The 14,166-nt window shown below is 43.8% G+C and overlaps 1 protein-coding gene across 1 annotated transcript in view; it reads right to left on the bottom strand.

Annotated features, from left to right (window-relative positions):
• Window positions 1-10,247: 10,247 nt before the first annotated feature.
• LOC119414353 (retinal guanylyl cyclase 2) overlaps window positions 10,248-14,166 on the bottom strand; it is a 214,067-nt gene continuing 210,148 nt past the window's right edge. Inside the window, exon 24 of the mRNA XM_037681446.1 lies at window positions 10,248-10,335. Coding sequence (XP_037537374.1) covers window positions 10,248-10,335 — 88 coding nt within the window. The remainder of the gene's footprint in view (window positions 10,336-14,166) is intronic.

The raw sequence follows: 14,166 nt of genomic DNA, 5'->3' as shown, positions 1-14,166 counted from the left end.
CTTTTTAGTCACAATATGTTGGTTGTCCTTTTATATAGGTGTGAGTCCCCATATACTTTTACATTTTAAAAATAAATAATTGATATATAATTGAAAAAATAATAATTGCACCCTTTATATTTTGCCTATCAGTACACCATAACACCACTGAACAAAAACAAAAAATAACTTAATTTTAACATTTGCTTCATATTTATTTTATTGATTTGTTTATTCTTTTGTCAGTAATAATGGAATCAGAAGATTAGATCATATTATAGTAACATTTTACCATTGTGTTGCATAGTTTTTCAAGCCAACAGCTGTTTTCTGATCCTTGTCCCTGGCTGCTTTTTACCACACAGTATAGCACATACAATAAGTATATTACTTATGACTAATCATCACTACGGCAGCACGGTGGTGCAACTGGTAGAGCTGATGCCTCTCAGCGAGCAGGTCCCTGGTTAAAATCCCGGTCCAGGGGCCTTTCTGGGTGGAGTTAGCATGTTCTCTCCCTGCATGCGTGGGTTTTCTCCGGTTGCTCTGGTTTCCTCCCACAGACCAAAAACATGCATGTTAGGCTGATTGGTAACTCAAAATTGTCCCTAGGTGTGAGTGAGAAAGTGAATGGTTGTCTCTATGTGGCCCTGTGATGGACTTGCGATCCGTCCAGGGTGTACCCTGCCCCTCTGACAGTGATTGATGGACAAGGGCACCGGTGGCCCCTGTGATGCAAAATGGAAGAAGTGGGTAAAGATGATGGATGGATGGATGGATGGATGGATGGATGGATGGATGGATGGATGGATGGATGGGTGGGTGGGTGGGTGGGTGGATGGATGGATGGATGGATGGATAATCATCACTACCATAAACCTCCATTGGCCATAAAGTAAATGTGAATAAAATTAAAAGATGACAACATTTTTAAATAAGATTCCCATCTGGTCGAAGCAGATGGCCACTTGTCCTGAGCCTAATTCTGCTGGAGGATTCTTCTTCATGAGGGAGTTTTTCCTTTTCACTGTTGCATCTGTATTTGCCTAGGATGGGAGACTTTGATGGAGTGAAAATTTAAAGCAAACTGCTCTTCAAATAAACAGTGTTACCTTATTTTTTATATATATATGAATGTTTCTGTTCAATGCCCTGTGATGACTTATGTTGTGACTTGGAGCTATATAAATACATTTAATTGAATTAGCTAATGAACTAGAACTTGACTTTGTATGAATGTGATTTCCGATATGGTCATAAAAATTTAACCCTTTTTTTAAACACGTTTTTCTCTTATTTTGAAACCATTTTAAAGCAGTCAGAGGTTTAATTTCCATTGGTAATTTGCTCTACAAGTGTGCTCCTTTTCCTAAAAAGATAACAGCAGTTTCTTTGGTTCGTCAGATTGCTGTTATTTACTGATCCTTCAGTTATGATTCTGTTTTTTTAATTATAATTAGTGTAATATCTGTACAAAGTACAGTGGGTTAAAATATTTGCACATTAAAATTTTGCTTTAATGTAACAAAACCTAATAAAACTAAAAACTGCAGTTTATGCTTTTTCAACATTACACAGTGATCATTTCATTGGTTTTTGAATCCTTTGTTTTAAAACTTGGATGAATTAAGATGAGAATAGTTTTAAAACCTTCTGATTTGCCTTTGCTACCTCTCTCTTTACTCTACATTGTATCTCCTTATATTCCTGTCTCCTCTCTTCAGTCCTCTCTGTCATATTCCTTCTTGGCTAACCTTCCATTCATCCATCCATTATCTTTGACACACTTCTTCCTTTTTGGGTCACAGGGGTCACTGGTGCCCATATCCAACCATCATTGAGTGAGATGCAGGCAACACCCTGGAAAGGTCTCGAGTCCATCACAGAGACACCTGGACAGAGCTGTAATTTCTAACCCTAACGCGAAACCTGGCCTGGATCAACCTGGATTACGGCTGGGCTGGGCCATTATAATGTGATTAATGGGCAGGCTGTTCTCTGGCTTTTAATTGGGTCAAGATCAGCCACGATCCAATTATATAACATAGCCTGCCATACATCCACCAGCCACATGAGGTCATTTCACAGCAAGCTGACTGGCCTTGAAAGAGGTAAAAAGTTCATTTAAGCTTCAGATGGGACTATACTGCCAGGCAGCAATCCATCACCCAAATGGATGGTCATTCTGCCTCTGCACTCAGCAGATACGCACAGCCGATGACCCATACAGGTGAGGTCCCAAAGCAGACGCGTGTCAGAACTGTCCGTCTGTCTCAGTGATACAGAAGAATGCTTGCAGAAACTGGATTTAAATGCTTTTTCATGACCATGAAAGGACAAACACCTCTCAGCTCCGAATCTTCAGCCTCGTTTATTCAGCTGCATGTCCCTGACTGTTAATAACTAATTAAAAATGTCAGTTTTTTTTTTCTGGCTTTGGACCTGTAATGACTGTTAATTCGTTGGGTCGGGTGGGGTTCGGAAATTATGACTGCGGGCTGGGGCCATGTTGGATCAGATTTTTTGGGCCCGAATGCAACTCTACACCTGGACAGGTCTCAAATCCACCACAGAAACACTTGGACAGTCTCCAGTCCATCACAGAAACACCTGGACAGATCTCAAGTCCATCACAGAAACACCCTGGATAGATCTGCAGTTCATCACAGAGACACTTGGACAGGTCTCCAGTCCATCACAGAAACACCTGGACAGGTCTCAAGTCCATCACAAAAACACCCTGGATAAATCTGCAGTTCATCACAGAGACACCTGGACAGGTCTCCAGTCCATCACAGAAATACCCTGGATAGATATCCAGTCCATCACAGAAACACCCTGGATAGGTCTCCAGTCCATCACAAAAACACCATGGATAGGTCTCCAGTCCATCACAGAGACACCTGGACAGGTCTCCAGTCTATCACAAGGACATTGAAAAAAATTAGACAAAAAATATTCACTCTCTCACTCACACCTAGGAACAATTTAGAGATACCAATCAGCCCAACATGCATGTTTTTGGTCTGTGGGAAGAAACCAGAGTACCCAGAGAAAACCCATGCATGAATGGAGAGAACATGCAAACTCTGACCAGAAAGGCCCCTGGCGAGGATTTGAACCGGGGCAACCAGCTTGCTGAGAGGTGGCAGGTCTACCAAGTGAACCACCATGCTGCCCCACCAGGTTTCTTATTATCCATTCTCTGTCCAAATGGCACACCAAGTATCTTCCTACCTGTCTCACTAATTACTGTTGCTGTAGTAGCCCAGTCATTTGGAAGCTCTTTCTTAACCATCCAGAGCCACAACAGCTCTTCTCTGAATTTCTCACAACATTCTTCTTTCTTCAGTTTCCACCATGATAGAAAGAATGATCAAATCTGTTAAAGCTTTAAGCCAAGTAAAGCTATCAATTTTAATAAACTGTCCATTTCAAGCAAAATCTTTGCCTTCAAAATGCTCAATTTATTAATAATTTCACCTTAGTTTTCTTGGTCAATCGACTAATTAAAAAAATAAAATTTACCCTAAATTTATTTTGTACTTTTTGCAGATTCAAAATTGCTATTACCTTTAAAATCTAGAATCAGTAGTGTAAAGAAGTTGTTTTTGTTTTTCTTTGTTCTTTCACAATTCTATTTCTCAAGATCTTTAAAATAAGGAGATCTGTCCAAAATGCAGCTGCTCGGCTTTTAACTGGTACACGTAGGTCTGAGCACATCACACCTGTTCTGTCCTCCCTTCACTGGCTTCCTGTGCGATCCAGAATCGACTTCAAGATTCTCCTCCTGACATATAAGTGCCTAAATGGCCTCGCACCCCTCTACCTCTCCGAGCTCCTGGAACCATATGTTCCGTCTCGGGCCCTGAGATCATCGGACCAGCTTCTCTTGGTCGTTCCAAAATCACGCCTGAAGCTCCGAGGGGATCAAGCTTTTTCAGTCAGAGGTCCCAACCTGTGGAACAACCTGCCCCTCAACATCAGGCAGGCCTCCTCCCTCCTGATGTTCAAATCCCTCCTTAAAACGCACCTGTTTGCTCTGGCGTTTAATACGGTGTGAGTTAGTTTATTTTGTTCTGTGTACCTCATTTTAAATTCTGTTGTTTTATGATTGACGTTTATTTTTACTGCTTGTTTTTCCTTAGTGTGATCATTAGTGTGTGTTATTGCTCCAGTAATTTTAATTCTGTATGATGTTTTTGTTTTGCTGCCTATGTTTTGCTACATTTCTGTTAAGCACTTTGATAACAGTTTATCTGTTTTAAATTGTGCTCTACAAATAAAGATGACTTGACTTGACTTGACTTGACTGTAATTAATGTAGTGAACAATTTCTTCAAAGCACAATCTCTAAAATGATCAAATAGACATTATTCCGCAAAGGTAAAGAGGCCCTTTTATTTGAAAATGGATTTGTGTACTTCTTAATCATAGTAGTCTTGTTGTCAGTGTGTTAAAACAATTATCAAGATTGTACATTTGTAAATGTTATTACAGACAATAACTTTTGCTTCATTTTCAAGTAATGTTTCTTTTATTTATTATTTTTCTTGAATATCGTCCCTTCATTAACACTGATAGATGTTTAATTAATGTCCTGCTCATTAAATTCAGGTTCTGATCAGAAAGAACAGTCCTTGTGATCCAGTCACACCTGCTTGTGATTACCAGATCAATCAACAGTTTTACTAAATTTAGTGATTCCCTTTGTTCTCTTTACCAAATGTTAAAAATAACAGATGCCTTTTCCTGCATTCTGCTGTATTTTAATATGTTGTTAAACATCAAAATTTACCTAAATTTGTAAACTCCACCCTCATTCGCCCCACTCTAGGCCCCTGAGCAAGGCCCTTAACCCCCACCATCTGCTCCCTAAACAGGTCTCTCTTGAAAATGAGTTCTCATGGCTCAATGAGACTACCTGTATAAATAAAGGGTAAATGAAAAAAAAAAAACGATTAAATTACTATTTTGGAGAGCAACAGCAGGTTGTGTGTGAATAGAGCAGCTCCAATTCTGTCAGGTGTCCGAACACCGCCCCCCCCCCACACACACACACACCCCACACACACCCCACACACACCACACACACACACACACACTTCACAGATCTGAGCTGGACTCTTCTCTGCTGAATTTGTTGTTCTTGCTCCAATCTCGTGGCACCATTTGAAGGAACTGAAGGCTTTAATTCTTGGTTTTTCAACTAAGGACAATCCATCCATCCAACCATTAATTTTATTAAAGTAAATTGTACTGTCTTTCTGACATTTTTATTGCTATTATTTTGACAAGTTAGAGCCATTGTTTTGAAATGTGATGTAATGTGAATAACACTTCAAACATTTCTCTTGAATTTTTTTAATTATTTTTATAGTAAGCTTTTTTTATTTATTATGTCTTGTTAAGATATTTTTGGACTGGTCCTATGGTTTTGATCTGCTCAGAGACGGGATTATAATGAAATTATGACCCGGTTCTGACTGGGTTAAACTGGGTCAGCAACTCTGAAAAGAGTCTCCATGGGATTCAATATCTGTCATGGAGTAATGACACGGGACATCGGGGCTATTCTTCCGGGTCTGTGAACGCGTCACAGGCGGGAGAGTCCAACGCTATAAATTGTAACCTTTTCCTGCCTTTTTTAATATAATTGATAAAACTTAATTGGCGTTTCCTTGATTTATTAATAATGAGAGTTGCCACTTCTGAGGGAGGTTCAAGTCGGGCGGAAAGACGTGGGCTGGTGGGGGTTTACGGGTCTGGTGGCCCGCAGCCAGCTCCCATCTTTAACAGTCTGAAATGTAACAAGAGTTCAGACACGTCAGCATTTGTGCGTGCACTCTGTAAAACTGTCTTGAGACGCTGTGCATAACGTGCACTGTCTGCAGGGCATTTATTTATTCTGTTGAATAAATGATCGTTTCTGTTGAATGGCTCACTTCAGCAGCTTCATGTGAGCTGCAGCTCCCCCACCCTCGTTAAGTGATCGGGGGTCTGAGAGGAGAGTGGGTGTTTTTCAGTGCGAAGCATTAAGGAGGGAAAGAAAGGGGAAAAGATATGCGCACCAGCTCGCTCACACTAAGGAGCATGTGAGCGAGCTGGTACGCTGTGCATGCTGCGGCTGGAACATTCCCTCCACAGACTAGGTCCACCTGGCTAAGGGCAACATATCGTTGTATTTTTAATAAATAATCAAAATAAAAATGCGCAATGACTTTGGACCCCTCCCTGGGCTGCCACCTTACCGTGGTGGATGGGGTTTGAGTGTCCCAATGATCCTAGGAGCTATGCTGCCAGGGGCTTTATGCCCCTAGTAGGGTCATCCATGGCAGACAGGTCCTAAGTGAGGGACCAGACAAAGTGCAGCCCAAAAACCCCAATGAAGAGAAAAATAAATGGACCTAATGTTCCCTTGCCCAGACATGGGTCACCGGGGCCCCAATCTGGAGCCAGGCTTGGAGATGGGGCACGCGGGCGAGCGCCTGGTGGCCGGGCTTTTACCCATGGAGCTCGGCCGAGCACAGCCCCGAAGAGGAGATGTGGGTCCCCCTTCCCATGGGCTCACCACCTGTGGGAGGGGCCAAAGGGGTCGGGTGCAATGTGGGATGGGTGGTGGCCGAGGGTGGGGACCGTGGCTGTCTGATCCTTGGCTACAGAAGCTGGCTATTGGGACATGGAATGTCACCTCACTAGTGGGGAAGGAGCCTGAGCTGGTGTGTGAGGCTGAGAGGTTCCGGCTAGAAATAGTCGGACTCACCTCTACGCATGGCTCTGGCTCTGGAACCAGTTTCCTTGAGAGGGGCTGGATACTCTTCCACTCTGGAGTTGCCCCTTGTGAGAGGCGTCGAGCAGGAGTGGGCATACTTATTGTCCCCCAACTTGGTGCCTGTGTGTTGGGGTTCACCCCGGTGAATGAGAGGGTGGCCTCCCTCCGCCTACGTGTGGGGGGACGGGTTCTGACTGTCGTTTGTGCTTATGCACCAAACGGCAGTTCGGATTATCCACCCTTTCTGGAGTCCTTGGAGGGGGTACTGGAAAGTGCACCTCCTGGGGACTCCCTTGTTCTACTGGGGGACTTCAATGCTCATGTGGGCAATGACAGTGAGACCTGGAGGTGTGGCTGGGAGGAACAGCCCCCCTGATCTGAACCAGAGTTGTGTTCTGTTGTTGGACTTCTGTGCTCGTCATGGATTGTCAATAGTGAACACCTTGTTCAGGCATAAGGGTGTCCATATGTGCTTTTGGCACCAGGACACCCTAGGCCGCAGTTCGATGATCGACTTTGTCATCATCTCATCTGATCTGCGGCCAGATGTCTTGGACACTCGGGTGAAAAGAGGGGTGGAGCTGTCCACTGATCACTACCTGGTGGTGAGTTGGCTCCGATGGTGGGGGAGGATGCCGGTCAGACCTGGCAGACCCAAACGTATTGTGAGGGTTTGCTGGGAAAGTCTGGCAGAGTCTCCTGTGAGATGGAGTTTTAACTCCCACCTCCGGGAGAACTTCGAACATGTTCCGAGGGAGGTGGGGGACATTGAGTCCGAGTGGACCATGTTTCGTGCCTCTATTGTCGAGGCGGCTTACTGGAGCTAAGGCCACAAGGTTGTCGGTGCCTGTCGCGGCGGCAACCCTCGAACCCGATGGTGGACACCTTCGGTGCGGGATACTGTCAGGCTGAAGAAGGAGTCCTATCGGGCAATTTTGGCCTGTGGGACTCCGGAAGCAGCTGATGGGTACCGGCAGTCCAAGCGACATGGGGCTTGGGTGGTCGCTGAGGTAAAACTTGGGCATGGGAGGAGTTCGGAGAGTCCATGGAGAATGACTTCCGCACGGCTTCGAGGCGATTCTGGTCTACCATCCGGCGTCTCGGGGGGGGGAAAGCGGTACAACACCAACACTGTTTATAGTGGGAGTGGTGTGCTGCTGACCTCAACTCGGGATGTTGTGGGTCGGTGGGCGGAATACTTTGAAGACCTCCTCAATCCCACCGGCACGTCTTCCACTGAGGAAGCAGAGCCTGGGGACTCTGGGTCGGGCCCTCCAATCTCTGGTGCTGAGGTCAACAAGGTGGTTAAAAAGTTCCTTGGTGGCAGGGCCCCAGGGGTGGATGAGATTCGCACGGAGTTCCTTAAGGCTCTGGATGTTGTAGGGTTGTATTGGCTTACGCAACTCTGCAATATTGCGTGGACATCGGGGGAAGTTCCCCTGGATTGGCAGACTGGGGTGGTGGTCCCCCTATTCAAAAAGGGGGACCATAGAGTGTGTTCCAACTACAGGGGCATCACGCTCTTAAGCCTCCCTGGTAAGGTCTACTCGGGGTTCTGGAGAGGAGGGTCTGTCGGATTGTCGAACCTCAGATTCAGGAGGAGCAGTACAGTTTTCGTCCTGGCTGTGGAACACTGGACCAGCTCTACACTCTCAGCAGGGTCCTGGAGGGTGTGTGGGAGTTTGCCTAACCGGTCTACATGTGCTTTGTGGACTTGGAGAAGGCGTTCGACCGCGTCCCTCGGGGAACCCTGTGGGGGGTTCTCGTGGAGTATGGGGTACCGGGCCCTTTGATATCGGCTGTTAGGTCCCTGTATGACCGGTGTCAGAGCCTGGTCCGCATCGCCGGCAGTAAGTCGGGCTCATTCCCGGTGAGAGTTGGATTCTGCCAAGGTTACTCTTTGTCACCGATTCTGTTCATAACTTTTACGGACAAAATTTCTAGGCGCAGCCAAGGTGTTGAGGGTATCTGTTTTGGTGGCCTTAGGATTGCGTTTCTGCTTTTTGTAGATGATGTGGTCTTTTTGGCTTCATCAGATCATGATCTTTGGGTTTTGCTGGAGCGGTTCCCAGCCGAATGCGATGCTGCCGGGATGAAGATCAGTTCCTCCAAATCCGAGGCCATGGTCTTGAGCCGGAAAAGGGTAGAGTGCCCTCTCCGGGTCAGGGAGTAGGTCCTACCCCAAGTGGAGGAGTTTAAATATCTTGTGGTCTTGTTCACAAATGAGGGAAAAATGGAGTGTGAGATCGATAGGCGGATAGGTGCAGCGTCTGCAGTGAAGCGGGCGCTGTACAGGTCAGTCGTGGTGAAGAGAGAGCTGAGTCAAAAGGCGAAGTTCTCAATTTACCGATCGATCTACGTTTCTACCCTCATCTATGGTCACGAGATTTGAGTTGTGACCGAAAGAATGAGATCTCAGATACAAGCGGCTGAAATGAGTTTTCTCCGCAGGGTGTCTGGGCTCTCCCTTAGGGATAGGGTGAGAAGCTCGATCATCCAGGAGGGACTCAAAGTAGAGCTGCTGCTTCTCCATGTTGAGAGGAGCCAGTTGAGGTGGCTTGGGCATCTGTTTAGGATGCCTTCTGGACGCCTACCTGGTGAGGTGTTCTGGACACGTCCCACCGGGAGGAGACCCAGAGGAAGACCCAGGACATGCTGGAGGGACTATGTTTCTCGGCTGGCCTGGGAACGCCTCGGGATTCCCCCGGAAGAGCTGGCCCAAGTGGCTGGGGAGAGGGAAGTCTGGGCCTCCCTAGTTAGACTGCTACCCCCGCGACCCAACCCCGTATAAGCGGAAGAAAATGGATGGATGGATGGACTTTGGACTTTTAGGGGTGGAAATTTGAGTTGTCGGATGTGCGCAAACAGTTGCCAGAACACAGCATGTCAAAATAAAAGAGTTCTCAGATCTTGTTCCGACAGGATATGGCTAAAATTAACCTTATACTATAGTACAAATGTTTCCAAATATATATTCAACTCTTATGTTCTATTAATAAAACTGTAAAGGTGTCAACATTCATGACAAGGCTGCCATTTTAATTTAGAGAATTCAGGATTTAAGCTGAATCAGAAGTGTATTAAAGTGGCTTTTCACCTATTAATCATCACAAGTAAAATATTTTCGTGTTAGCTTTGTGAGGTCTAAAACAAGAGCACATTTCAAAGGTTTATACAAAAACAAAAAATTTGATTAAAGTGAGGTTAGGTGGGGTTATTGTCAATCTGTTTTGTCTCATTTGTGGTGATTCTGGACTCACATTTGACATATGGACACTGTGACCATAGAATGAGGGCCTGGTTTTGGGTCTGGGATCAAAGGTCAGTATTTGGGGAGAGTCATATTTTGTGTCAGGGCTCAGGGTTAGGGTTGGGTTAGGTCAAATTGGGTTGGGTTAAATTGGGTTAATTATTTGCAATAAAACAATGGACCATATGCAATATTCAAACTGCTCAAACTCTAGAGAGTGTAGGAAAATAAGAAAGTTTGTTGATGTTATTTCTTCATCTTCTTTTGTCGATCTAAAAACTTTTGCCGTCTCTCAACTGGTATCTCATCCAGACTGATCCCATGATTACTGGCCCTGATAGATATATAGGAAAAGAAAAAGATGGAAAGGAAGACAAATGTACATTTTTTATTAATGACAGTAACGCTAAGTTCTGCAACATCAAGCAAATGCAAATGAACTGCAAATGAACTTTGATTTTTCAAGAATAAAAAAATCTTCACATTGTCAGACGTAAAATGTCTTTAAATTCACTTAAGAAGTTTAATTGTCTTTATTTTAACTAGCTGAGATTACAGGTAGATTACCGAACAAAATTAATATGATTTTAGAAAGCAACAAACCAATGTTTGGAAAACTCGGCTAACATCTGAAATTGAAATATACAAAATATATACAGAGTACAAAAAAACACCCTAAATGTAACTCAAACTAAAGAATGTCTTAAATTAAACATTCAAATAAGTCTGAGCATAAGCTTAAACCTTAAATACAAAGAACGTTTATTTACCCTTTATTTATATAACCTTTCTTTAAACTATATTTATTTGAACTTCATTTATACAATTTTTTTCATTTAAGATTGGTTTATTTAACCTTTATTCAATTAGCATTTATTTATTTAACCTTTATTCATTTAGCTTATAGTCATTTAACCTTTATTCATTAAAGCTTTATACCTTTATTTATACAACTTTCATTTATTTAAATTTTATTTATACAGCCTTTATTTAAACTTTCTTTATTTGAAATTAATTTATACAACTTGTTTCATTTAACATTTGTTTATTTAACATTTATTCATTTTATATATATATATATATATATATATATATATATATATAAATTATATATATTTAGACAACTTTTATTTATTTAACCTTTATTTATATGAACTTTATTCATTTAGAATTTATTCATTTAACCTACATTTATACAACCTTTATTTAACCTTTATTCAACATTTATTTATTTAACCTTTATTCATTAAACATTTATACCTTTATTTATACAATCTTTATTGATTTAACTTTTATTTATACATTTATTTTTTTAACTATTATTTATAAAACCTTTATTTAAAGTTATTTTATTTAAGCTTATTTATACAAACTTTATTCATTTTACATTTATTTAACCTATATTTATAAAACCTTTATTTATTCAATCTTTAGTCACACATTTATTTAAACTTTATTTATACTCAATAAGGATTAAATACATGCCGACCTCTGCTAAATCATACACTCTACCTATACTACTGTACTGTAAATAGTCTGCCTTTCTCAATATTCCAATACATTCTGAACAATATTATTGATATTGTTTATTTTACTTCTTTAAATATTGTTTTTAATATTTAGGAACTTGTGTGAATCTTTTTATCTGTTGTTGCTGTTACACTTGACTTTACCATCCGTGGGACAATAAAGGCTGTTTCTTTACCATTTTATTATATTATAACCTTTATTTATACAACCTTTATTAACTTAAAATTTATAAACTTAACGTAAATGTATACAACCTTTATTTAACCTTTATTAAATCTTTATTTATTTAACTCCTCCTTGAATCACCACCTTAATATGGTGGAGTTTGTGCGCCTGAATGATCCTAGGAGCTATGCTGTCAGGGGCATATCTAATTGTCCTTGGTAGGGTGTCCCAAGGCAGATTGGTCCTAGGTGACAGGCCAGACAAAGAGCGATTCAAAAGATTTTTATGAACAGGACAAAACAAGGAACTCAGTGTCCCTTGCCCAAACGTGGGTTACCGGGGCCCCAGGCCTTGGGAAGGGGCTCGTCGGCGAGTGCCTGGTGACTGGGTCTCTACCCATGGGGCCCGGTCAGGCTCAGCCCGAAGGAGCAGCAAGGTTTGCCTTCCTATAGACCCACCACCTGCAGGAAGGGCCATAAAAGTCAGGTGCATGATGCCATGAGCAGTGGCCGAAGGCGGGGACCTTGGTGCTCTGACCCTGGCTTACCAAAGCTGGCTCTTGGGACATGCAATGTAACCCCTCTGGTGGGGAAGGAACCTGAGCTTGTGCATGAGGTTGAGAAGTACCAACTAGATATAGTTGGGCTCACCTTGACAGAGCATGGGCTCTGGAACTGATCTCCTTGAGAGGGGCTGGACCTTATTCCACTCTGGAGTTGCCCATGGTGAGAGGCGTCGAGCTGGTGTGGGTCTACTTGTAGCCCCCCGACTTGGTGCCTATGTGTTGGAGTTTTTCCGGGTAGATAAGAGGGTGGCTTCCCTTCACCTTCAAAGTGGGGGGGCGGGCTCTGACTAATGTTTGTGCCCATGCGCCAAACTGCAGTTCAGAGTATCCGGCCTTCTTGAAGTCCTTGATAGGGGTGCTGGAAAGTGTGCCAGCTGTGGACTCCTTTATTCTGCTGGGGGACTTCAATGCCCATGTGGTTTATGACAGTGTGACCTAGAGGGGTGTGATTGGATGGAATGGCCTCTCTGGTCTGAATCTGAACGGTGTTCTGTTGTTGGACTTATGTGCTAGTCATAGTTTGTCCATCATGAACACCATGTTAAAACATAAACGTGTCCATAAGTGCACTTGGCACCAGGACACCCTAGGTCATAGATCAATGATTAACGTTGTAGTCGTCATATGATTTGCGACCGTTTGTTTTGGACACTCGGGTGAAGAGAGGCGCTGAGCTGTCAACTGGTCACCACCTGGTAGTGAGTTGGATCAGATGGTGGGGGAATATGCCAGACAGACCTTGTAAACCCAAATGTGTAGTGAGGGATTGCAAGGAACGCCTGGCAGAAGAACCCATAAGATTGATCTTCAACTCACACCTCCGGGAGAGCATTAAAAGCATCCCAGCTGAGGTGGGGAACATTGAGTCAGAGTGGGCCATGTTCTGCGCCTCGCTTGTTGAGGTAGCTGCCTTGAGCTGTGGCCGCAAGGTTGTCAGTGCTTCTCACAGTGGCCATCCACGAATTAGGTGGTGGACACCCTAGATTAGGAAGGTTGTCAAGCTGAAGGAGTCCTATCGGGCTTTGTTGGCCAGTGGGACTCCAGAGGCAGCTGAGGAGTACTGGAAGGCCAAGCAGGCCACAGCCTTGGATGGTGCTGAGGCAAAAGCTCGGATGTGGGAGGAGTTCGGTGAGACCTTAGATAGACTTTCAGTCAGCTCCGAGGAGATTCTGGCAAACCATCAGGCAGCTGATGAGGGGAAAGCAGCACTTTACGAACACTGTTTTCAGTGATGGTGGGGTGCTGTTGACCTCAACCAGAGATGTCGTCAGGAAGTGGAACAAATACTTCTCGGACCATTTCCATCCCACTGGCACATCATTTATGGAGGAAGCTGAGTCAGGGGACTTTGGGGTTGAGCCGTCCATAACTATGGCTGCAATTGCCAAGGTAGTTAAAAAGCTCTAAGGTGGCAGGGCTCTGGGAGTGGATGAGATTCACCTTGATTTCCTTAAGGCTCTGGATGTTGTGAGGCTGTCTTGGTTGACATGCCTTTGTAACATCACGTGGACATCGGGGCAGTGTCACTGGATTGGCAGTCTGGGGTGGTGGTTCCCCTTTTCAAAAGGTGGGAATGGAGGGTGTGCTCCAATTATAAGGGCATCACTCTCCTTAGCCTCCCTGTTATGGTCTATTCAGGGGTACTGAAGAAGTGAGTCAAATCGTTGATTGAACCTCAGATCCAGGAGGAACAATGTGGATTCCATCATGGCCGTGGAACACTGGATCAGCTCTTTACCCTCACTAGGGTCCTCGAGGGGTCAAGATAGTTTTCCTATCCAGTCTGCATGTGTTTTGTGAACTTGGAGAAGGCATTTGACCATGTTCCTCAGAGTACACTGTGTGTGTGTGTGTGTGTGTGTGTGTGTGTGTGTGTGTGTGTGTGTGTGTGTGTGTGTGTGTGTT

The sequence above is a fragment of the Nematolebias whitei genome, chromosome 9, assembly GCF_014905685.2.
Source record: "Nematolebias whitei isolate Nwh7 chromosome 9, NemWhi1, whole genome shotgun sequence".
NCBI lineage: Eukaryota > Metazoa > Chordata > Actinopteri > Cyprinodontiformes > Rivulidae > Nematolebias > Nematolebias whitei.
Note: the sequence above shows the minus strand (reverse complement) of the source record. Positions and strands in the feature narration are given on the sequence as shown.